Source organism: Phalacrocorax carbo, chromosome 5, assembly GCF_963921805.1.
Source record: "Phalacrocorax carbo chromosome 5, bPhaCar2.1, whole genome shotgun sequence".
Lineage (NCBI taxonomy): Eukaryota > Metazoa > Chordata > Aves > Suliformes > Phalacrocoracidae > Phalacrocorax > Phalacrocorax carbo.
The window spans coordinates 24,181,501-24,207,240 of record NC_087517.1 but is presented as its reverse complement, the minus strand read 5'-3'; the positions used below and the strand labels follow the sequence as shown (position 1 = coordinate 24,207,240).

At 39.3% G+C, this 25,740-nt stretch overlaps 1 protein-coding gene across 6 annotated transcripts in view; it reads right to left on the bottom strand.

Moving 5' to 3' along the window:
- The window catches only part of RAPGEF4 (Rap guanine nucleotide exchange factor 4), a 157,432-nt gene that overhangs the window by 7,570 nt on the left and 124,122 nt on the right, over positions 1-25,740 (bottom strand). For all 6 annotated transcript variants that reach the window (XM_064451608.1, XM_064451607.1, XM_064451609.1 and 3 more), the window contains 13 exons: positions 25,410-25,488; positions 20,780-20,930; positions 19,350-19,438; positions 18,848-18,878; positions 18,528-18,606; positions 16,538-16,684; positions 15,212-15,309; positions 12,061-12,186; positions 11,415-11,593; positions 6,552-6,642; positions 4,277-4,327; positions 3,565-3,652; positions 3,164-3,228 (listed from right to left, as the gene is read on the bottom strand). In XM_064451608.1, coding sequence (XP_064307678.1) covers positions 3,164-3,228; positions 3,565-3,652; positions 4,277-4,327; positions 6,552-6,642; positions 11,415-11,593; positions 12,061-12,186; positions 15,212-15,309; positions 16,538-16,684; positions 18,528-18,606; positions 18,848-18,878; positions 19,350-19,438; positions 20,780-20,930; positions 25,410-25,488 — 1,274 coding nt within the window. The remainder of the gene's footprint in view (positions 1-3,163; positions 3,229-3,564; positions 3,653-4,276; positions 4,328-6,551; positions 6,643-11,414; positions 11,594-12,060; positions 12,187-15,211; positions 15,310-16,537; positions 16,685-18,527; positions 18,607-18,847; positions 18,879-19,349; positions 19,439-20,779; positions 20,931-25,409; positions 25,489-25,740) is intronic.

Sequence of the window (25,740 nt, the reverse complement as noted above, 5' to 3'; positions counted from 1 at the left end):
CCCTCATCATATGTCTCCCTCAGGGAAAAGACTGTAGTGCAAGTTCCTATGCTATGACAAAAGCCTATTCACACAGAATTCCCCAGCTATGAAGAAACCACACATGCCCCAGCCACGAGGAAAGCTCTGAGCAGAGCTCAGGCAGCCATGAAACATAAACGTTTAGGAAACCAGGCTTCGCTGTTTCTGGCAGTTGGGGAACTCCTGGCTCAGACACTGCCTGAAAGCTCCTGCGTGTTTTAAGGTGCATCATTTAATATAAATAATAACAGAAACATCAGAAAACGTAAAAGATTTAAAGGAAGCTGTTTCAGCTGAAGAGATGCCACTAGATCAAACTTCTACTTTTGGCTGCCAGTTACAGGAATAAAGTTGTCAGCAGCACATCAGCTGTCGGGATCAGAGCTCTGTGGTGAGAATGCAGACACGATGCCAGAGGCTGTTCTTGGTTTCATCACTGTGCTTACATGAGAGCTGGAGGGGCCCACCTCCTCTGGTGGCAAATGGTACCACCAGTGGCGACTACCCAGATATTTTTATTCATAAGCTTCAGCGAGCATCAAAGTTAGGATGGATCAAGGGAAATAATTTTCCAAAGAACAAAGATATTTTAGACAGATCAGTAAGAGTGGCTCCCAGCAATGTTCAGAGGCATCTCCATCTGTTTGTGACAGAACATCATGCAGCAGAACAAACAGGCAGAAACAACAACTGGCAGGACATGATTCCTGTGAGGAAATCTATTTTCTGCTTTTCTCCTGAAAATGGCAGAATAACATCACAGATTTACTTTGAGTTTATACTTATGTAAAAGAGAGCTGAATTCATCTGAGAGTTATCTGGCTGAGTGGTCTTGTCTTCACTAGTTAATATCTGGCAATTATGTGTGGATATGACAGTTGTAAGCTTAATGCAAGTAGGCGGTAGCGACTGAGGTTTAACAGTAGGCTTTTCTTCTTTGCTTGACCTGATGACACATGCAAAAAGCTAAAAACTGCCAGGTCCACATTAAGATTTGAATGAATTATGTGGGTGGAATCTGAACACATGTTGCTTTGAAGAGCTATGGGTTGAGAGAAGCAGTAAAAACACCATAGAAGTATGCAGAATAGGTAGTGAAGAACATTAAAAACATGAAAGATATACTTGTAGTAAGGCCTGGAGGAAAAAGCAGAGTGAGCTTTTAGGTAGAGTACTAATTGAAGAAAAGTTTAGAATACTGAGGAAGGAGAATGTTTCCCTTCCTGTTGTGTGGAGGAATACGAGACTTTATATTGATTCTTTTAAAAATATATAGCATCAAAAAGATATTAATTGATCTTCACTTTCACCTCCTAATGCCAATGCTCAGAGCTCAGATTACTGATCAAAACAGGCAATACTACATTCAAGGAGTATAAATTTTATTGAAAACTTTTGGGTGCTACTAGTTAATCCATGTTCTGGAGATAACATGCTTCTGAAGATAAGGCAATGTGCAGACTAGGGTGAGGAGGGCAGACCTGCAGCAGCCTAGACAGAGATCAGTTTAAGCTACTAAAAAATTCACTCTTGGCCTTGGGAATGTCAAACTGTGGTATAGAATGGTGCAGAACTATTTCTAAATTACAAGCCTGGGTTGGACTTCTGTCTATGGACAAGTTCTCACAGGAGAGCTCCTGCCTGCCTCCTGTAATGGCTTTTACACATAACCAGGTATAAAGAAAAGCCTGAGGCATACAGCTCTGAGGCCTACGGATGTACCAGCTTTTCTGGCTTGGGAGGCCTAAGTAGGCCAAGTGAGGTGAAGAACATGGAGCCAGCCATATAGCTGTGGCTATAGCAATGCAGCTGCCACCCCTCCTGGTTTGGAGGTGCTCCAGCCGAGTCTGAGATCCCTTTGTTTTCCCCAAAATATTTACTATATACACTAAAATATATGTATTTATCTATCTATTTAGAACAGACAGTCCAGGAAAAAGTCCTTTTCTACAGGTAGAAGGCTCAAGCCCTTTGGAAGGAGACAGAAACACAGTCTGCATATGCAATTACAGAATGTCATTATTGCAAAGTGAGGTCAGGCCCTTATTCAGGCATTAGCACTACCATTTACCCCCAAAAAGTCTCAGCTTAGTAGAGAGGCATTTTCACCCTAGGACAGAGACTGTCCTGGAGCTACAGACTAAAATCTAAGAGAAGAATTCACTCAGAGTGGTGATCATGTTTCTGCTAAGTTTTCTAAAGAGCTGAAGGTCCTCCTTTTTTCCCTTCCATGGTATCAGTGCTCAGAAGGTAAGACAAGCTCCTCTGTAGTGCAGTGGAAATAACCATGGAGTAGTTCTGATTACTGTAGTACTAAGAACAAGCAATTATGGGTGCAACAGTAGATATGCTCTAGCATGGCTGCTGAATGGAGCTTTACTGTCGGAACAGTAAGTCAGGTTTGGTTTTGCAGTGCAGCTGCTCATAGCTGGGCTTTGTTCTCAGGTGCAGACATTAATGACATTAATCAAGAACATGGCCTTAGCGACCAAGAAAATGGCTTCTCACTGCTGAAAAACTTGAGTTTCAGTTGAGACTTCTGCCATGGGAAGTTGCCTGCCTGCAGTTTTTGACAAAGGTGTTTGAAATAATGACAGCTTAGGTGCAGCGTTTAAGATAAATCAAATTTGAACATAATCTTGCCTTCTATCATTGATCCCCCTTTCCAATATGAAAGTAATCGAGTCACAGAAGTCTCCTTTAACTTGCTAAAGGGAAGAACAAAATAGGATGTTGTGCATGTTCTATATTAAAGCTCCTTTCATTCTCTGAGGAACAATGCAGAACTATCCCAGCCTGAGGCAGTTCAGTCCTGTTTGAAGAAACAGCAGTTAAAATCACAGCTTGGTCCCAAACTGGCTGTTAAAAATTGCCCCTAACAGCTCTGCTTCCTGTCACTGCTGCTGCCTCTCTTAGGAAACATCTTGGCTGTGCATGGCTCAGTGGGCAGCTTCTTCTCCACCTCTATGAGGTTTTCCAGAAACCCAGAGGTCCCAGATGCTGTGCACAATGCAGACTATTTTTGCCAGCTCTTGGTCCTGCCTTCACTTTCTCTAACCCTGGAAGTCATTGTTGAGTTCACTCTTGAAGAGATGAATAGGGAGGTCTTTTAAAATTTTCATTTCAAATATGTCATACTTACCATTTTTTCAAAGTTTACTAGATTATCAGTGAATGTCTTGTTCCCCTCATGAGTAAACGTCATGTCTGTATAGAAATAAAAGCCACATAAAAGCCCATTACTGAATCATGGCCATATAGAACAGCAGAACTTTTCATCTGTCCCTTACAAATATCAAAGCAGCCACAAAAGTAAAACATTTAGTTTTTAATTTGCAGCATTTCTGAGACTAGTAAAATTGAGGTATGATATTCAAATGTACTAAAGCAGTTTTTCTTGTCTCTGTGTCACGCTTTTTATAATGGAAAAAGATCATACCTCACACTGAGATTGATTTTTGCTTTTTCTTGCTGCTACTCTTATTCTTCAAATATTTGACAAATAGCTTTCAAGTTAATAATTCTGGTAACATCCAAGCTTACCTTTTATAAGTAGTGGCATGAAAGGAATTATTGGAGGGTCCAATTTAGCTACAGTTAGTCTGTAGGCCCTATGGTTTCTTGATGGATCCTTAAGAAGAAAAGAGAAATCAAATAATTACTAATACGTATTATTATATGTATTGAGACACTGTATGCATTCATTTAGATGTCATGGCATTTATTAAAACCATTATTTTCTCCTGTGGCTTTAAAAGTGCATCTGCAAACTAAGAGACCTTTTATCATTCTCCCATACAGCTTACATGCAGCTGCTAAACACATTTTTCATGTCAAATAGCAAGGTAAGATATGATTACAAAAAAATTGTTCATAAAAGGAACCACACATTTTCCTCCCTCCTTGCACTTGCAGATCCAGTTTTGCATATGTTGTAACACTAAAATGTATTGCCTGGAAAAATCCAGGTTGGAAAATATAATTTCCTGTATGTACTATCGGAAAACATGTGATAAAGCTTTTCTGAGTTCCCAGATTAACTTTGAGTGGTACATAAGCTCTCTCAGAGTAGGTTCCTAAGAGTATAATTTATTAGTCATACATACTTGTTTTAGCAGCTCTAAAATGGGATCATAAACTTCTTAAAGTCAAACAAGGACATATAAAATGTTCTGAATCATGGAATTCAAATCAGTTACTCAGAAACTGAATTAGCTCAGATTGTGCATAGAATAAGGGATCTATTGCTATTCACCATTAAGCTTTCAAACTCTGCATAGATCTTCTTGAACTTGCTTGGAAGTTTCTGTTAATAAAAACAAAAATAGCAAACCTTAATTAAATCCAATTTGTGTGGTAATTTTACTGTAAATGCTAGTTCCTTCTACAACGCCCTAAGTCAGGAAAGTGCTCTTTTTGCCAGATATTTCTAACAATGTGCTAATCTAAAATACAACATGTTTCCTAGCAACCAGATTATAAATAGAGACGGGACCAGCCATGAAACCTGGATCCTGATTTAAAGCCCAACTTGAATTTACTCCTTTGGGATGTTTAGATTCAGATTTTTGTTTGGCTCACATCGCAATCACTAAATTCAGAATGTAAGTGAAAGTTCAAGTCAATGGTTTCAGGACATTCCTGATCATAGACTATCTGAAAATACAATTTACACACAGCTTGCGTAGGGGTAGCTCAGCTTAATTATTCATACCTATGATGAACTGCCCTTGCAATATTCAAATCCATGCCTGGGCATTGTCAGGAGGTTTTTTTGTTCATGCTGACATATCACCAACTATTGCTCAAATTTGTGATGTGCCCAGCAGCCAAGGGCCTCTACCGCTTTCTGGATAATAATAAATTAATGAATAGTTTTTCAGTCCACAATACCTACACAAATAAATCGTGGGCAGTTGATCATGCAGTGATTGGGATGAGATGGGCTTTACTAAATATTTTCTCTCCCCCTCATGTTATGCTATACATATTAGATAATTTTACCCTAAAGATTAAGATATAAGTTAGTTTCAGAGATCACAGTAATGTTTTATGCACACAGAATATGTCAGCTTTCTAGTTTTAATAAGAAAGTTCTCTATTTGCTCATTAAATCAGACTACTACTGGCAGCAGGTAACATTAAAAATTAAGAGAGTTTATAGTGCAGAAATTATTTTTTGCAATACTTTCTACATTTGGAATGTGTACCCTAGCAAGATATTTACACTGTGCCACAGCAAGGGCCTAATTTTTAATCATGTGTGTCAACAACTGTATGCCTAGTTTGCATATGCATGCAGATTAGGTATTTGTGAAATAAGTGGCATAATTGGACATTTGCACCTGCAAATATCTAATTTGTGCATGCAACTAATGTAAATGCATGATAATATAGCAAAAATCAGGTCTTGATATGTTTGTTTTAAAGTATATTTTGTAGATATGCCTCGCTAAAAAAATCAAGCTGCAGAGATTCTCTTGATAAACTGACTGCCCTACAGAACCAGAGTGTGATAACATTTCCCTGAACTAAAGTTCATACCCCACACCTACAAATGATCTCCAGCTCAGACCCTGTGCCCATTTCAGATTGCTGTGTGGAGTATATACATTCAATTCCCTCTTCTCTCTTCATACTACTCCTGTATCATCTCAGCTTTCCCAACTATTCCTCTCAGTAGCCACAAATAAAGGGTCATTATTTTGAGAAACAGATCTGAAAATCTTTGCCTTTAGTGCTGATTGTATATGCTACTTGCAAAATGTACTTTTGAAAACTGGGCTGGTGTCATCTGTTCCAGAGCACTTTTTAAAAGGTGTTCAAATTTTGGTCTCAGTTGCATCAATGACCTCAGTCATGCTACCTATTTTGAATTTCTAATGAACAAAATACATGCACATTCAAGCCTGCACTACTTTTGATAACCAGTGTGTTCTTAGTGGTTACATGTGCTTACTACCTCACCCTGATGGACACTGCACCCTTTTTATATACTCACATACAAAAGAGCATAACCACAGAAAAAGGTGGAAGCTCTGAGAATGAAGACAAAACTGACAGCAAGCAGGGGAATGCATGTCAGAGAGAAAACCAGAACTGGTTAGGACAAACCCATATTTTAATAGGGCAGCAGAGTCCATATGGAGATCAGAAAATAATATGTATAAACAGAGGATGGATTTTAGAGCAGTATCTCTGTAGCAATCTCCCTAAATGATCAGTAAAGTCAAATGGAGGATGGGCTGATGTAGGAGGTTAACTGGCTAACTTGCTCATCCTTGTTGGGCAGTTTAGCTCCTCAATAGAAGCTGCTGTTGTCACTCTTATTAACTGCTTGTGAGTATTCAACACATCTGTGGGTATACTGCCTTACTAGTAAAAACTGTCAGCATTAGCTAAAGGCTTATGTGCAGGTGCTGAGTTAGTAGATCTAATTTTACCAGTAATAACGGCCCAAGTCATGTTTTTGCTAACTAAAAGCACAAATCCCAGTCAAACTTCTTGGAATTGGATTTTAGCTGACTTACCTCCCATGTTAACGAGAGACGGCTCACAGCAACATTACTCAGTCCCATAATAATAGCGAAAAAGGAATTCAGATTTTTATATTCTTTACAGCTGAAACACAAAGGGCCAATTTTAAGTGGTATGTATCAGTCAGGGCAGAAGTACACGTGACAACCTCAAGAGAGCTGAGCCGAGGCATCTAGCATAGGTGTGACTGAGTTTGGACAGCCCAGGCCAGCACACCTGTGGCACACCACTTCACCTATGTGTGAGTAATTCACCGCACTCTGGAGGCTCCTTCCCCCTGCCTCCTAAAATGACCTCCTGCTTCCACTTCACTGGGTGCCAGCTTCTGCAAGGACATTAAAGGAGTCTTTGAAGCTCCTCCCCACCCAGAAACACAGTCCTGAAATTGGGCTTAATTCAGTTCAGGGAATACCAGAAACAGTGGAAGCAATGGGTTTACAACCTCATTTGCTGCAGAACTTGCTGACAGCTTCTGAACTAAATGTTGGAAGCTGTCCCTAGACAGTCTTCATTGCAGTTGACAGGGGCTCTGAGTCTTTTTAAAGGGAGAAGACCAGCTGTCTAGAGATGCCTGCATGCCAGTGACCTCTCTTGCTGCGTATGATTTCTAACTAGTACTTGTAGATTCTGGAACTCTTCAGGATGTTTCAGGCAAAGAACTGCCATTTATTAACAGCATCATTAAAGATGTCCTAAGCAGTAGGTGCTCTAGGTCATGCTTCATCCCTACTGCAAAGGACAACTTTTGTCACCAATCAGGAAAAAACAGAACATGTAACTGAGTATTATGGAAGATCCAATAACCATAGACAGGTGTAGACACAATCGGGCAGGAAGTGCCCACACAACTGCTCAGCTGGGACTGCATCAGGTGTCTCATGGACTCAGTGGGAACAGAAGAGAGAACAAAGCCTATATCTCATAAATCTGTGTCTCACTAGGTTCCTGCAAATAATTTGCTATTTTTCACAACTGATTTGCCAACATCTGATTTCAGCACCTCAGTCTGCTTCTCTTGCTGTTTACCAAGAAAACTAACAAGAATCAAGCTATGATTCTCCAATTTTTTTATTCATCACTGAAGCCTGTAGTTCCTCTGAGGTATCCTCAGCTCCAGACAAAATACGATCATCACATCCTACTGTCCGACTCTATAACTGCCACATCAGCCTATTGTTATTCTGTTCTTTCTGTCCATCCACTTCACCAGACTTGATGTATCAAGTGGGTGAGTCCTTTAGATCTGGGCCTCACTTGTGTCTGCACTGTGTGAACACTGAGCACGTAAAAAAAAAGATCTCTCCCATCTGATGGTCTGTCTGTTGGAGACTGCTGCCCCCTCAGATCTTCTGGAAGAGCTGCTCATACAAATTCTCCCCCATCAGATTAGGGACAGTGAGCAAGGTTAGCAGAGACAAGCTGAAATGCTAAAACTACCCCAAGTTATTCTGACTAGAGCAGGTCAGGGAGTGCCTCGTTAGTGGATCTGAGGGGAGATAAGGATGAAAGGCAGCCAGGATAGGCTGCCAGTGATAACCTCTTCCCCAGGCACAACTAAATCCAGAAAGGGATATCTGTCCACAGCCTGTGACATTGAGAATAAATTGTGGCATGGTAAAAATAATTAGTACCACACAGCAGAAGTGCTCAAACGTAGTAGGCAGCTGCAAATGTATCTGCAATATGTAATTTGAATCTATCTTTAATTTTAAGAAGGAAGAGTTTTGCTAAATACCCTGTTAAGCAATATAATTTGACAAAGCCCCTGTTAAAATCCATCTAGATGGATGACATTCTACACCGAATATTCTGTAAATTCTACAGGCTCTACACTAAAGAGCTCAGGTTCTGATAGAGGACCACTGTAAGGAAGGAGAAACAGCGCTGCATGGCTCCACTGCATATATGCTGCCTGTAAAATGTCAGAAAGTGGATCCTCCAAAGTACCACTATGTGGGCTGAGCAGAGGTCCCTCTGCCTCCCAAAACAGACTGTATTGGAAAAATCTTCCTGTTAGTATGAACTGTGAACACACAAATATGCACACGCTCTTATCTCTAACACAAACTCACACATGGTTGAAATCTCTCGGTACTTACGTGAGCGTATTCATCTTGGCATTTTCCCTGTAAACACACACCCTTCAAAAATATCTTACAGGCTCCTTGGGCTTATAACATGTGCATGTGTATGGAAAGTATGATTTTCAAAAACTGAATGAAAGTGTCTGAGTATAGTGATACACAAGAAGGCTTCTAAATAGCCTGTGGGTATATCTGCAAAGAGGAAATACATACAAACTGGGTTTGTGGATATCCATAAGGGTATGTACAGGTATAGCCTAGGAGGCCTTTCTAATACAATTAATATGGGAAGAACTCACTGTAGGAAATACAGTTCGCTTCTCCCCGTTGTTTGAAAGTTTAATCCTACAGTGGCTGGAGAAAAGAGATGAACCTGGTAACCCCTACATCCTTTCTCAGCAAAGGCAAAGGCAACAACAGCTCCCCTGGAACTGAAAGCACATGTGCACGGCACTTGGAGCCAGCACTTGGCCTTGCGCTTGCCTGCACTGACAGGGAGCACACATCACAGGGTGCGTGGGGTGGCAGACACAAAATGATGTGCCTTCTGCCATGGCGTCTGAGCCCCCAGTCACAGAATTGAAACAGGGTTCTCAGTAACAGTTATCTTTGAAAATCGGTATGTGCAAGGCATCTTGTTACCACTAGTCATGCCTAAGATTAATAGTGCAGCACTGAGCTGTTCTCCCCGAACACTTTTCTAATGAGTCTAGTACTTCTAGGTAGGGTAAAGTTCTTATTAGGTCTCAAGGATCTTCACAAGGAAAACTTCCTCAAAGATATTGCTTCAAGGCCTGGGCCTACATCTTTGATCCAATTCCTTGGCTTTTTCTCCCCTCTAACTTCGGTGCACTTTGTGTTTGTTTTAGTGCACACTGTAGCACCTGTTACCATGACAGCACTGCACAGAGGGCAGCAGCCTGGCAAAACTTCCCAGCGCCTTTCCAGCAGCTGCAATTAAACCTGCCCGCTCAGTCTGCACGGAGGAAAATCTTGTGCTTTGACTTTTTCTGCTTTTACGAGACAAAGAGGACTCAGCAGAGCAGACTGCTTTTAGCTACCTATTTTTAGCATTGTAGTGATACCAGAAACATGGAAGTAAACAGGAGGTTGTCAAGCTGTTGTAAATAGCATAGGATTAAACCCATGACACTAAGGAACCCATGGGATAGGGCAGTTTATTAATGAGATATTTAACTAATTTTTAGGACACTTGATTTCAAGTGTTTATGGAAATTACTATTGTATCTTAATTTACCACATTTCAACATTTTCCCATTTCATGCCTCTAACTTTAGAAAAGACCCTGACACATCTGTGTGTGGGTGCCACTGCCCTCTCCTGGACATGGCTTGCCAGACCAGCGGCTTCCTTCCCAGTTTCGCTCTGCAGAATGAGATAATGGAATATCTTTAGTTTCTAAAAATATAAACCTGATCCTGCATGCCCACCACTAGATTTTGAAAATCTTCAGCTTTGACCAACCATAATCCGACCGGAGGGCCCAAAGCAATTCCCAGAAGGAAGTGGGTACTTGCAGAACAGGGCCCTTCCCAGAGACGGGAGGCACGCTGATGCAGAGTTTTGATGTGAACACTGATTTCAGCTATGTGGAAATATTAACTGGGAGGAGGGCGGCATCACAGCTGTAATAGTAATCTCTTCCTTCACACAAGTACATTTAACAATGCAAAAAATTAAAACTCATGGTTTAACTGCAAGTATTAACTTCTTTGTTCAGTAAGACTGTCTAAAGGCTGCTGTCACAACGCCCAGAATCATAGACAAACACTTAAACAGGCAGTTCTTCACTGCACACCTCAGGAAACCATTTGTTCAGAAAGCAATGAATGTAATAAATACACCACAAACTGGAAAGGAAGGAAGAGGGTAGCAGTGATAAAATACTAGCTATGGAGGGCAGGGGCATGCTCCTGCTCCCTCTGAAGTCAGTCACACCCTTGCCCTTGACTTCAGTGGTAAGGAGTCAAGGCCAACATCTCTGGCATGAAGGCTCCAAAGATTTTAAGTTTTAATATGAATAAAAGAATAGAAGACAGCAATAATTGCCTTCTGTCCAACCTCAGACCCAGCAGTTACTAACAAAAAAGGACATCCATATTGTTGCATTTTTAAACAAAAATATTAGAAAAACTGTACCAAGCAGACTGAAGGTAACATGAGCCTCATCATCTACATATTACATCTCTTTTTATCTCACCCTCAGAGATATGCTGTGAATTTGGGGTTGTCCTGTGCAGGGGAAGGAGTTGGACTTGATGATCCCTGTGGGTCCCTTCCAACTCAGGACATTCTATGATTCTATGATTCTTTGCTTCCCTCTGTTGGTTTTCCCACTTCGGGCAATTCTGAGAACATTTTTCGTGAACAGCATCAGAAACACTTCCATTCTCAGGAAAATGAAGGCTCAGTTTTGTTAATATTTACTAATTAGCATATTAATATTTGCTAATGCATGTAAGGGTAAATGAAGGATTCTCCTATTGAACTGAAATATATTTACTCACAAATTTTATGTGAAAACATGGCCCTAAGAAATCACAGATCGAGGAGCAATGGAGAGTAGGACAGGAAAGATGAACAGATATTAAAAAGGTTCTATACAGCCCTATAAGGAAACGGACAGAATTTCTAAATAGAGAACATTTTTAACCTCTACTGTGTGTGGCTGTCTGAAAATAAAAAAGAAAAATAACAACAAATTGACTATACTGAACCTCATTTCCAGATCACAAATGACTGTATACTTACTGGGCTGCTATCTTAATATACTTCTTTAGCAGCTGAACACGCTTGCTGAGTTGAGAGCAAAGACAAATCTCTGTGACCACCCAGAACTGAATTTCATTAAATCTTCTTAAAAACAAGTCCAGATTTGCTGTGGTCTTCTTAAAATTGTGCCTTCCGAAAGTGTGATAGATCAATTCCAGCTAGGAAAAAGAAAACAGTTTGGGATTTATTTTTTTCCCCAGAAATCTTACCTTAGGGACACAGGAAAGAAGCTAAGAATGACCAGGTTAAGTATCTAGCCTGAAACTTGCTCTGCAAGCATATATTGCTGTACAGATGACAAGAATTCAGGTTGTAAATCCAGTAGACAATAGCTGAGGCATACTAAAAGCATAACTACAGGCTATATATAAATAGCTTAATGCCTTAAAACATACAAGAGTAATTCAATAAGCAGCACACGCTCAGGAGAAGCTTAACTTTATTTTTGCATTTTGCCTATAAAATTAATAATGCCTTATAATTTCAAAACTTGTAGGTGGCTTTATTGTAGTATTTTTGAAAATCAAGCTTAGAGAAAGTTTTGCAAATAATGCACAAACCCACAAATGTAAAACTAAACACTTTCTAACAGATTCTTATCTGCTGAACAGATAGATCCTCATACCTCATGCACACAGTTGAAGAGCTCCCAGTCATAAATTGTCATCTGATGTGCTAAGTCTTTGGAGCTCATCAGCTCAAACGTTCCCACTGTACCAGTAGATGGTCCTTCTTGTTCTGGTAACGGTGCCTACAAATGGAAAAATGGTATAGAAATATTTTTAAAATACTAAATTGCATGATTGGTGCTTTTCTTCCATAATGATTCTGATTTTTTTCTTCAGTGTGACCACTTTCCTAAGCATGTTTCTAATAGTAAAACTGAAATTTGCATTTAACCATGGTCTGGCATTAGGAAATGAGAGAAGCCCTGTGCAAAATCAGTATCCACTATGCACAGGATAGTCAGGAAAATTCTGAAAGCTCTTCAGAGGCACTGTAAGGAAATAAAACAGACTGTTCTCAGTGTGTTATTTTTAGCATTGTTCTAAAATTTGAAGCCAGAAATAAATAATTCAATACACTTTGTGCTAACTAAAGCACGCCTGTTTGTTTAGGAGCATAGGTCTTTCCACAAAGCTTTTGTTATCAGTTTCCTTTTTCACATACACAAATAACTAGGCCACAAAGCACAAGCCAAACATTTGTGCAAATTACTGATTCTAATGATGAGAATTATTACATCTGCCATACTTCAGAAATCTGCAGTGATTGCAATATCTTCTGATCATTTATAAAATAAGCCTTATACTTGCTGTTTGACAGTACAGGGATGCACCATTTGTGACTGCAAAACTCCTGGCTATGCTAATGAAAATTATATGCACAGTCTTATGAGAAAGAATACTTTAAAGCATTCAAGTATAAACCATTCTTGAAAGACACTTCCATACCACCCAATAAATGAGATGTGATCTACAGTTTTGTACACAGGTGAATCTTATACTAAAGCGAGATTTAAAACGTGGCTTGAGACAACGTCAGCTTTGAAGTAGTCTGTTGTGTATATTAGGGTCAAAGTGGTTGAACCAGCGCTGCTAAAATACTAACAAACAACACTCTTGCAAATTCAAATGTGTTACATCAGTAAAGCTTCCAGTGAACCCACGTTTTAATTGATTTGTTTCCAGGAGAGGGCAGTAGAATTCACTTACAAGTTTCTCAATTTCTCGTAGGGTCTTTGTTAGACAATTACAGAGCACGGAATTGTCAACAGGCTCCTTTCTGAGTACAAACTCAATAGAGTCTGCAAGATTAACAGATCACATTTAAATACTGCAATATAAAAGAAGAGCTAACTAAATTAATCCCCTTTTATATAAGAATATTATATAGCCAATAGAAAAAGGACTGACTGGATTACTACATCAAATCACTTTCTCAATAACACACAGTATGTAGGAGCTTTATTTCTGTATGAGTTCTTGCTTTGTACTCTAGGGAAAACTTGTCTTTCAAATATCATCATATTAATTAGATTATTCAAAATTACTAAAATAAACCATAGGTATTATTACCTCAAAAGCTCCATCTACAATTTTAAAAAATAGTGTATATAAGCAAAGTATTATCTAAAAAATATCAGGACAGCCATCAATCTTATAACAGCCTGCAGATTGCTCTGAATTGGGATTTGCACGAACAAAAAATCTCTTTAGTTTAAGACATAGTATGAAAGTACAGCAGTTTTGTGTAGAAAATCATAATTTGTGGAAATCTGTGGAAAGAGAATTGTCCACAGACTGAAAGAGGGCTTTTTTCCCCTATTTGGAGACAAACACAACATAGCTGTTACCATAACAAACACATATTTTCCAAGGCTAGGAAAGAATCACTTAGATGTAAAGTCATTGCACATTTGAAAATTCATCTAAACCAGAACAATTTTCACATGGGAATTGCCAAGCGCAATGTGAATAAACGCACATACACAGGCAGCAGCCAAAAATTGGAACGTGAAAGGATTAAACTGGGAGGCAAGCAAGGCTGTAATAGTTTTCAATTTGTTTATATCTCTCTGAAAAAATGCAGATGATAAGGGGATGTATTCTGTTATGCAGTGTTGAGAACCTTTTTTAAGGTGCTGCTTGTTCCTCCCTAATTCCTACTAAAGTCAGTCCAGTTGATGAAAACTAGCACATTTCAGCCCTGTGTCTTAGAGCTCCCTGTAGCATTTTGAGTACTTGATCCATGGTAAATAGCACAGGGGAAAAGGTACAGAAAGTCATGACAATTTGCTGCCAAAGCTATGTCTACACAGACAATGCAGAGCCATATAAAAGTACCCAGCGTAGTTATACTGATGCAACACCCCTGCTTTAGAGTTGCATGCCCCATGAGGGTATCTACTTGGCAGGATTAATTAACCTTAAGGGAACACCAGAATTTAATAAACTGAACAAGAGGTATCTCTGCATGGAACTAGAGTACGCTGGATGTTCATTCCCTGGTTACTAAATTGAAAGCAGCAGCAAAGCACAGATTTTACCATATCTATAAAAGAAATCAGGCATACATACTAAGTGGCTTGTTAAAAGCATACGGGAGGCTGAAACAAGGCTAGGAGTAATAGAGTTCATGCTGACATGACTTGGCAATGACATTTGTTTTTAATGAAATAAAAGGAACAAAAAGTACAGTCAAATCAAACTCTATAAAAGCAGACCCCATGGAGATCGTTAGAATTACTGTATAAACTGTAAGTACTTATGAACAATTCTACCTTAGAATAAACAGACTTTCCACCAGGAATGTTTTCTGTGATTCTACTTAGAATTATCTGAGATTTTGAGAGTGTTTTGTGGGGCTGAGAAATAAAAGATTTTAAGGAATTTACTGTTGGAATCAAGTCTCCAGAATGCTTTAATTGGTAACATCTATTTTCAAGAATACATCCCTGTGGCCTTGAGGAGATAATTCTGTAATCAGGAATTACTGCATGTCTTAGTGACAATATTCAGTTCTTCCTAAATGCTCAGTATGACACAGAGAATACTGGGATCAAGTGCTGTCATGTGGATCAGACGGATTTCTGCTCTAGTTTAGGAAATTACCTCGTTTTAATTTCAGGGCTCGCCCCATAGCACTGTGACAAGCAAACCCTTTGTTGTGAATGTTTCCACTAGTTCTTACCTAAAGCATTGATAATGCATAAAGGGCCAAGTGTTCAAATAAACTGAAGAATTAAACTTCCTGAGATCTACATACATACATACCAATGAATCGAACTGATCACGTGGGCAAGCAAACAGCCGTCCATTAACACTGAGAGTTGTAAACACGGAAACATCATGAGGTTTGAGCACAACTTTTTCTGTAAACATGAAACAAAAGATTGTTTATTTTATATATATGTAGAATTTACAGCAGGACTGCTGATCCAACAGCTGCACAGTTCACCCTTCTGAGAACAAATTTTGCAAGTAAACCTATGTCCAGGATACCAAATAGGTGACAAGAAGGTCCTCTTTATTGAAGACATGTAACAACAAGCTCAGCCCAAACCAATCTCCTACAGAACTGGCACATGGAACTAGAATCTCAGCCCAAAACTGTACAGACAGGTCAGAAAGCGTGTGCTGCCATATCAAGAAGCTACCTGCAAAAATTCAGCCATTATTAGGGATTCCATCCATTCTTCTCTCAGCTGTAAGCATTTGGAGAGCTGTTCTTAACAAAAATTGCCTTGGAAGACACTAGCTGTATAAGGAGGTGACAAAATGCAACTGTATTCAAATCTCATTGCAGCAGTTCTAAAAGAGCATCACATCACAGGTAAAGAAAAGATAATGCAGTAACTTACTAAACAGTCTCTTCCAGCATGTGCTGGCTGTCAGCAAATCTGACAATAAAAAATTGCTGCAACTGCAAAAACTAGAGCCGCCTGGTGTCAGTTCTCAGGAAGTGAGCTGTTTTTGGCAGACATCACTGTTTGCAAAAATGCCTTCCAACACAGCTCTCATTAGCTCTGTGTGTGTCCACACAGTCGTACTCACCCCGAGCACTTCAGCAACAGCAATTCTCCAGCAGAGTTCACCTTGCAGTTACTCTCCCATTTCCACAGCCTAGAGTGGGGGTCTGACTCCTGACCCTTTGCGAACACTAGGTCAGTGGGCTTTACACTAAGTTGCTCCGTAGTGGTTTGCATGGACAGAATAGCCAGAATGGTAGTTACCACTACTGGAATATCTGCACTGCAGTGTTTTCTGCTGTTGCTGATTCATATGTCTAGCCTGGCATTACCCGTGTTTACCTCATATTTCTCTCGTTAAAAATCTCTTACAGGTCTTACAGTGAAGGAAACTTGGGGTAGCTCTGCTCTGTAACATGCAGATACACAAGCTTCTCCATTTTTCCTGTCTCCCAGGTGAGCTCCAGCCTGTGCCTGCAGTAGGGAAAGGACTTGCCCCTAAGGCAGAAGCTGTGTACCAGCCAAACATGTACATGGATATAAAAGCCTTGACAGAATTAGTCTTTCAATCCCTCCGAACATTTCGCTTCACCATAAGTGAGAAGTGTTTAAGATGATGCAAATACAGTACCTCCTCCTGAGCTCATCTTTACTATGATGAGGCCTTCTCCAGAACCCAGCTTATCTGCTACTGCACTGATCACTTCCTTCACAGAGGAAGACACTGGCACCCGGATAGTGGTATAGGTTTGGTCTATGCAGTACACCTTAAACAGAACTAAAGAAAAAAAGATTGCACTGTGTATGCCACGTGTAACAACCATAGAGACTTCATTGTACAAATTATTTTCACTTCAGTAACCACTCCTCACAAATGAAACAAATAAAGCAACAATAAATCACTACAGTTTTGATAGCTCCCCCTCCTTCCTCAGATGTTCTACAATTTCTAGTATAGAAATCTCTGATTTCCCAGAGCTTTTAGTAAACCATGAAGTACTAGTGTTTCAGTATTGCCACATTATTTATGGACGCCAATTTAATCTGGCACTTTGTTATGTTCCAGACATTATACTATTCTAAATCAACACTTCTTTTCAAGAGTCAGGAAAACTGGTGGCAAACTCTCTTAATTACAGGAAAATAATTTTCCTATTTACAAAATAGATTTGAAAATAGTTTTGGTTACAATCAGAACTCAAACTGTGTGTGACCTGTTTTTTACAAGCAAGTATATAATTGCCAAATCAAGATTGTTGTAGACGATGAAGAAAAATACCCTAACAGTAAGAATACACTTGAGTGTACAGTACAAATTGGCTCACAGAGTCATGCATGAACCCAGGCCTCTGGCTGCCTAGAAATCAATATGATAGTACATTAGCCTGCAAAAAGCAAGGCAGCCCAAAGTGACATGAATTTAAGACAGAAGAAGTTAGCAAAACACTCCTTCAGCTCAGCTGTCAAGCCCAGCCAAGCAGCCCCTGGGGTTATAGCTGTCAATGGATTTTCAATGCTCAGTGTGCTGCCTGCCCTATGAATGAGGAAGGTGCAGCCATACAAAAGAGGCAGTTACTGCCTGTCCACCCAGAAACAAGAAGTAGTACTTCCCTGGCAGCCGCAACTGCTTCGGTCTTTGCAGACCTAGAAGAAACACTGGTAGGGACAACAGCAGCTGTACGCCTGGCAGGATGTCTGCTGTTGATACGCAGTTACTTCCAGCTTTTGAAATGGCTTTTCCGTTGGTTTGATTTATGCCACCAGCTTTCTCAGCTGTATGACCTTGCATTTCGTTCCCTTATTTTTACTGTTGTTCACTAGCAAGAGCTATCCTTTAATATCAAACACCTTGAAGCAGAAGCTATTTTCTGTGATGAAGATGCACCAAAACAACCATTCAGAGAGCGGCCCTGTCAGCTGCAAAGAAATCCTCAGACTTGTGAGTTTTAAGGGACATGTATCTTTGTTTACAATGAACAGATCTCATCAGCAGAGCTCAGGATTTTGTTCTCATAGCAGTGCTTTAACCTGCCTGAAGTAAAGGACAATATGAAAAGCCAGTACAACTGAAAATTATATTCTGATACACTGCTGTAAATTTTACCTTAATCTCTTCAGAGAATCAAACAATAACAATAGGGCAAACCAGCAGATTTTGTTTTCTAGGCTGTGTGCCACAGGGCAGAGATCCATGGCATGATTATTTGCTCCGCTCCTATCTCTCAAAGGAACAGCTGTACATGTTACTAACAGTAACTAACAGTTCAAACTATGCAGGGGAGGCACAGGCTCAAACATGACCTGCAGCACCCACTATTTATTGCACTGCCATTACCTGCATGGACACTGTCTGTACTGGTTCTTACCTGGGTTTTTCATTCCATATTTTAAAGCTTTGTACATCTTCCTCTGAGGAAGCACAGTGTTTGATAGTGCGAGTAACTAAGGGAAAAGACCAGGAGCATCAATGATGGAGAATGTTGGGCTAGCGGAGTTTGCTTCAGGCCAGGCTTCAAAACTGCGGGTAGGTACTTTTGTTTATTTTTAGACCCTTTTTTTGAGAGAGACAAATTTACTGCAAATCTCTGTGGCTCAAGAAAACCTGCAGAGAAGGAGCTCACCTTCATCGCTGCCCCTGATAGGCTGGCGTTTCTGTGATCTGTCATCACTTGTGTTAAACAGCTGCAGGAGAACTTTGTGCTGAAAATGAATCATCAGGATTCACATCAGTGCAAAAAGAAACATGACGGGATACATATGATCTACAATAGATCTTTTATCAATGGCAGGAAAAAGTAGTAATGCAGAATTTGACACTTAATGTTAAAAGCTATTTCTCAATGTGTTGTTTTAATACATCCATGATAACGAAAGAAAAGATGCTTATGGATTTGTTGTGCTAAGGCTTTTACTTTAGAAAATGTCAAATAAATTATCTTACCTTCTTTTGTGGTGCTTTAGGTTCTTCAGAACTATAAAAAGGTAAAGCATGGTATATATAAATAAATATTACCTGGAAGACTTTGTGTACAAAATCACCTATAGAATATGTACCACGTGTCAAACTGCAATACCAACATATTCATGTTTGCGTATACAAAAAGACCAAAGGATACCATAGTTAATCTATGACCAAGGCAGGGAAAATACTATACAAAGGCCATGTAAGCATGAAATAAGCATCCAGCTTAGTTTCAGTGGTGTGTACACAATTTCTTATTCCTTCTGTCAACCTTTAAGTGAGAGTTTGGTGTTTGCAAGAACAATGTGGAAAGAGAGGGCCACAGACATTCATCCAAACAAGCCTGCATGCAAACATTCAGTCTTGTATGACTGAGTGCCATTCATAGAATGTATTTTTAATAGATATAAGCAGTAAATTTTCTTTATCTATTCACTGAGAAAAAGGGCAGGGGAAGGAAAGAAGTAAAAACTGTGCTTACACTTGCTTTACAATTTTCTCTAGCTCTGGAAGTTGCTCCTTTAGTGCTGCAATCATTCTAGTATCATCTGATACAGACACGTAAAATTCCTGTAAATGATACAAAATAGTCTTTAAATAACTATAGGGGTAAATGAGCAGTACTCGGGATAGAGGATTATGAGATGACATCTGATAGCTTAATGATTATAAAGAATGATAATCTGCATAGAGGAACACATGCTGGGCCCAACCCTCTATTACTTCTACTTGTTTATCTCCAGCTGATTTAAAGCATGAGTTACACATGCAGAAGGGAAGCCTGATGAGGCTCCTTAGCTCACTGTGTAACCACTGACTCCTTGTGTAAAAACTGCATTTCAGATTATCAAGGATAAAGACTATAAAATTCACAAGTAATCTGACATGATAGGGTTTTTTTTTTTACCCACTGCTGTTGTAGTCATTAGAGGTTCATTTGCTACTGAGTTGACTTTCAGCTGCTCCAGTCTGCTACAATATTACCCTCTTTTAAACCCTACTCAAACCTCTTCCTGCCACGCCTACATAAAACTGATCTAAAGAAGGGGTCAAAGCTTGCAACTAGTAATTGTTCTTTAACTTCTAGACTCCTGAAAGACATTACGTACGTCTCCAAAGCTTGTCTATTATGAAAAGCTTTCCCATATGGGCTTGCTATATGTCTGTCATAGTTAAGAACCACCTCTATTCCCCTCTGCTAACTCTTAACTTAGATTCAGTTTTAAGCTCTTTGGGGCAAAAACTTCCATTCAGCCAGTAACATACAGGATTGTGTTCCATAGACACAATTTATAACAATAATAATGGCAATCATAGTGACTTAACATGACATCGGCGGTGCATCTTATCTTAGAAATAGAAGGATATGGCACCTACCACAAAGACCTTACAACCAATGTCTGAGGAGTTAAATGATTGTAAGGGATCAGAGGGGTTCTGAAGACAAAGATCTTGAATTCCAAGAGCTGCAGTACAGATTCCATTCAAATGGAATGGATTTTTGGGTTTGTAGAGTGAGAACCTTCCAGCTCCTTCCTGTCACGCCTCAGGCAGGCATAAACAGCCCCCTAGTTCCACCTGTAGAGCCTCTGAACTATTCACAAGAAAATACTAAAAAAAAGCAAATTCATCTACTGCTATAAAGCAATCTACTCATGCAGTGCTTTGAAAGGGGTCTGTGACTCCACCAGATATTTTCAGAGGTCCAGAGGCTGAACAACGGTTCAAGCACTGTTGTAGCGTGTATACTCTCTGCAGCTAAAACTGAGAAAACAGAGGGATGAGTTTCCGCTTTGAAATGACCTACTTCTCTTTAGTTCATAACAGAATTCTACAGACCGGGAACAGGCTTTCAGCTTATCTTCCTTGGTAGGTACTTTTCAGTACAATGATACAACAATTCCTTTATACCTCCAAAAATGCCATCGCTGCTTCATCTTCTTGTAGTAAATCTCCATATAAAGCAGCCCACTGCAGAACCAGTCGAATGACTCGCCTTTTATTGTTGAGGGCATAATCCATTTTCTCCTGCTCTGTACCCTGGGAAGGCTGGGCATGATAGGTGCCACGGTGTCAAGGAAAACACTCAGTGATTGAAAATATCAAAACCAGTATGAATTCATAAACAACTGACTTCCAACAAACCATTTTCAAGGTGTTCAAACACAACTTTCCAATACATACTTTTGATTTCCGACTGCCGCTAGCATAAAGACTTGCAAACCTTTCACGTTCATACTAAAAAGTAAAAAGATAGTGAATTCTCTAAAGAGCACAGGAATGATCACAATCCCACCACAGAGAGAGTTGCTGTAGGGGAGCAGAACAAAAATGACACTTGGAACAATAGAGAAGAGGATTAACCACGGAGTCTGAAGAAGGGTATTTCTCCTTGTTCTTCTTTGAGACAGTTGAAGAAAAAGAAAAATGTCACTTCATGTTTATTAACAATTCCAGTCTTCCATCTGTGAGGAAGACTACTGGAATGAACCACCAGTGTTTTTCCTTTTATTTTTAGAAGTTACTGTAACCCAAGGTGAACCTCAGTCCCATTATGGTAGGGGGATCTGAAAGCTTACAGCCTAGACTAACTATAGAGACACAGGGTAAAATAATAAATTCTGTAGAAGCCTCATTTTACATATGAGGAAATCAGAAGTCTCCACTCTATCAAATAAAGCATATTTGGGACACAATATTTTGTGATAGTTATTTTGTGATAAACACTAAGAAAAAATGGGAAACATTTCATTGACCTTTTTCATGATGCAGTGTCAACATTACAAAAATATGCAAATAGCAAAAAGGCCAGAAGTAACATTTATTGAAAGGAAGAAATCCAGAAAAAAGTAAAGGCACAATGGGCAATAAACTGAGATAATTTCAGCTTTTAATCTGTGTGAAAATGAAGAAGAATCCCCAGCAGAAACAGGATATGACAATTTGTGTGCCTACTTCTCACTGATCAGAGGTTAACAATATATATTTAAACTGATTCCAGAAAAATTGATGGCTGAATGCGAAGTAAGCACAGAATGAGTGCAGTCACATCTTCAATCTTCCTTCCCGGATACCAAAATTCTGACTCTGGATTGTCATGAATAATACCACTCCCAATTATATAGTGATGTTTAATATTAAAATACTGACAGTCTTTCACTCACAGTGAAGTCCAGCATCCTTTCAAGGTGCACTTTCAGTTGCTTTAACAAAAGATTTTAAAATAGTAATCAGAAAATTAAAACATTAATTAGAAATCAAAATTATCTAAGATATTTATTTTAAGCTTCTCATTTAAAAGCATTTCTCTAACAAATACTAGTAAAATATAATGGGTAAAAGTATCTATTAACTCACACTTTCCAAATGATCCTCCTGCCCAAAACTCCTGCAGAGTTTTGACATGCTACCAGGGTTACTAGGGTGCTCATTTGACTGACAAACTTTTAGAAATCTGCATTTTAATTTCCCTCAGAAAGGTTTAAAATTACAACAGAACTAAACATGTCAGTACATTTATGCGAGTAAATAAGTCAAAGGGTCATAAGAAATAAATAATATATTGTAAGCTATGTGCTCTGATGTCTCAGGGAGCAAGTTTAATATTCTACTGAGTCATTTTTCTCATGCCATTTTTACCTTTCAAACACTGTAATTATTTCATGTATTTTTACTTTCTTATTAACTGACTCACCACAGGCACTGGTAATTTTTCTGTATTTTTACTGCTCATTTGTATTAATTGCTCTTTTATTAACATTATCACAGGGAAAGTCAGTGAGGGTTCTCCCATTTTTACGGGACCTACAGGATGCAGCTTCACTGCAGACTGCAATCGGAAGTAAAATACCATGTACACTTGCAACAACTATCAGATAACTGTAAAATATTTATCAACACCAACATGGTTCAATATACATATTTCTAATTACGTCTAGCATATGCTAGGAAGTAGAAGCAATTCTGAAGTCTGTTCTTCCCTGCGTGGGAATAATTAGCCATCAGGAGCTGTGGAAACCCAGCACCCATTACAACAGTAGAAGGCAAACTATTTTGCTGGCGTGATGGTAAAGTACGTTCACAAAACATTCATAGAGAAACATGCTAAAGGACTATCATCTACAGAGAGCAAAAGAGGAGTTTATAGTTCCCAAGTATTTAGACAGTGGTCCTTTAAATATGTACACCTGCACACATGCTCACAAGCTTGCACTATCCCAAGTGCACTTTTGGAGGTGCTACTCCAAGTTTTCTTTTGGGCTTTGCCCTGCTTCCCTCTGACAAGCTGCAGCTCTGAGAATGTATCCATTTCCATCTCTGTGAAGAAGAGAGATAAACAGGGGCCTTGGTCCAACACACAGGACTGATGTCCTGATCCAGGACAGGGGAGCATGCCCTTTGCTTCCGTATAAAAAAGAAATGTCTGATTTTTTTTAATATTGCAGGATCCTTATACTTTAATGACTAAAAAAGAGTGGTGTGCCAAGGGACAGCACAGGATAAGCACTGAATCTGCAGCAAGTGATAATGTTACTTAGCCAAAACGGTGCATCCGTCCATTCCTTTCAGGAATAAAGAACTTACATATGCCAAAGCACTGCTGTAAAAGAAGTGAAAACTCAAATGATTTATACCTGTACTATGCTTAAAAGCACTACAGTGGTCTAGCTCTACTCACACTTGCATGCTGCCAGCTAAAATAGTGTCCTAACTGAGTGTAAGAAAACAGACTTGTAATGATTCAAAATTGGGAGCTGCAGCAAAAACAGTGTCTCTGACTGAATCACCTTTCTTCTTCTTCTTTTTTTGTTTTCATTTTCTCACTGAGCATAACTAATCTCTCCTTAGTCCCACAGCACCAGCAAACATTTTTGTAGAGTGATTTTGCTCAAAAAAGATGAGCTTTGTTAGCAACCTTTCAACTCTAACAGTAAATTTCAATGGTACAATCAACAGAGCACGGTTTGATTTTCCATATTCAGAATGGACCAAAGAAACAATAATGCAGCTCTGGGAGAAGGTGACACTAAAGCAGTGGGATACCAGTTACTTCCAGCCCTCCTCCTCCTCCCTCTCCTCTCTGAAAAGAATTAGCACAATGCCTGCCATGACCCACCTAAAGACCATGGTCTTAGCCTCCTATCCAGAACAGATTTCATCACAAGTGAATATGTATACACAAGTGACATTACCACTTTGATCTTCAGAAAAGCTTTTCCCCTATAAACAATGAGGTACATTTTGCTTAGGTGTCTGATTTTCCCAGTTATTGGCTATCAGAGGTATACTATTATAACTGAGGATAGACAAGCCTGAGCCTCAGATGGACTGATTGAATAATATGAGCTAGATAAACCAGAAAAAAAAACCTATAAAAAGTGCTGCCCTTTTCTTCCCCTCTCAAAGCTGTCAGCAACAGCATTTCATAATACTTTTGATATCCAAAACTACGTGGTTTTGGAAAATGTGTTTGTTTCTGGTGTACAAACAATTTTCTGCAGACCAGTTTTATGGGTCCAAAGGTTTTCAAAACAATTACTGTCCTTGCTAGGAGTAACACAAATGGATTCTCGAGCTTGCCAGACAAGGACACGATGCTCTATTTTGTGGTTTCAGGGTGTTAGCATTCACTCGCCCTGCTGAGCTTCAAGGAAAGCACACTTTCACACCAATCTGATTCTAAAAAAAAATAAATAGGGAATTGAAGTTATTACACCCCTGTCAGAATTCTATAAAACAGAAAACATTATATGTTTATTTATTGCTCCCAGTCACTTGATAGATTCAAGTCACTCTGCACAAGGAAAACTCTTGGTGCCAACAGCTCCCCAATCCAAATGACCTGCCAGTAACTGACTGATGGATATTTCACAGACTCCTTCTGTAAAACATGCAGACGGTATAAGAATCACCTCCAGCTCTTGATGCTGTCCACTGTAAGCTTTCATCTCCTAGGTATCCGCATGCAGCTGAAGTTTCTTGAAGTTTGTTAACATTTGTTCTAGACTGTTATTATAGATTATCATTATTTTCATTCATAACCATTACGACAGCACCTAGGAACTACTTACACATTATTCTACTAGTTTAGGCACGCTTTTGCTTGAGGCAGTTTGCAGCTTGCAATCTATAAAGCAGGCTATTGAAATCACCAAAACATAATGATCTTAGTTAAAATGTAGGTGCTGTAGTTCAGCAAAAAAACACAAGAAAGACAGAAAGGATACAGGAAGGGTAATCCAAACTTTTATGCAATTTCACTTATCTGGTGGAGAGACAGTACATTTCTTTCCCTTGGAATAGTAATCAGCACAGGAAAGATACAGTTTCCATGCTCCAGGACGGTATCCCATCATGGGTATACACTATCCATTTCAGAGTTGTTGAGCTATGGACAGATGTTATTCAGACACTGAGAACCTACCCACAAGGCACAGCCTCCATGCAACACGATGTACTTCTTGAGAGAGAGAAGCTTCAGTCTCATCACCAGTAGGGATAGCTATTAAAGGGATGTAACTTTTCTCTTAAAAAAGGATATTGTGCCATCAAGGCTGGGCAGAGCTGACTATTTGGCATAAAAACACAGTGCATCATAATAAAATCACTTAAAACAGAATCTGTGAAAAAAGAAGAAAGAAATGTCAATTAAGCCCCTGCAAACAGCTTGGGGATCACAAGGATGCGTTTTCTTTCAGCTAAAATATCTTATTAGCCCTCTGCAGATAATAAAGGGGTCTTTTTGCGCTTTGTTTATAGGCATTAAGTATGAAAATGGGGAATGAACAAATATGAGCTAATATACTAAGCTTCTATTCTTGCCTGCATGAGTTTTACCGCAATTATATTAACAGGCATTTGCCTGTGTCAAA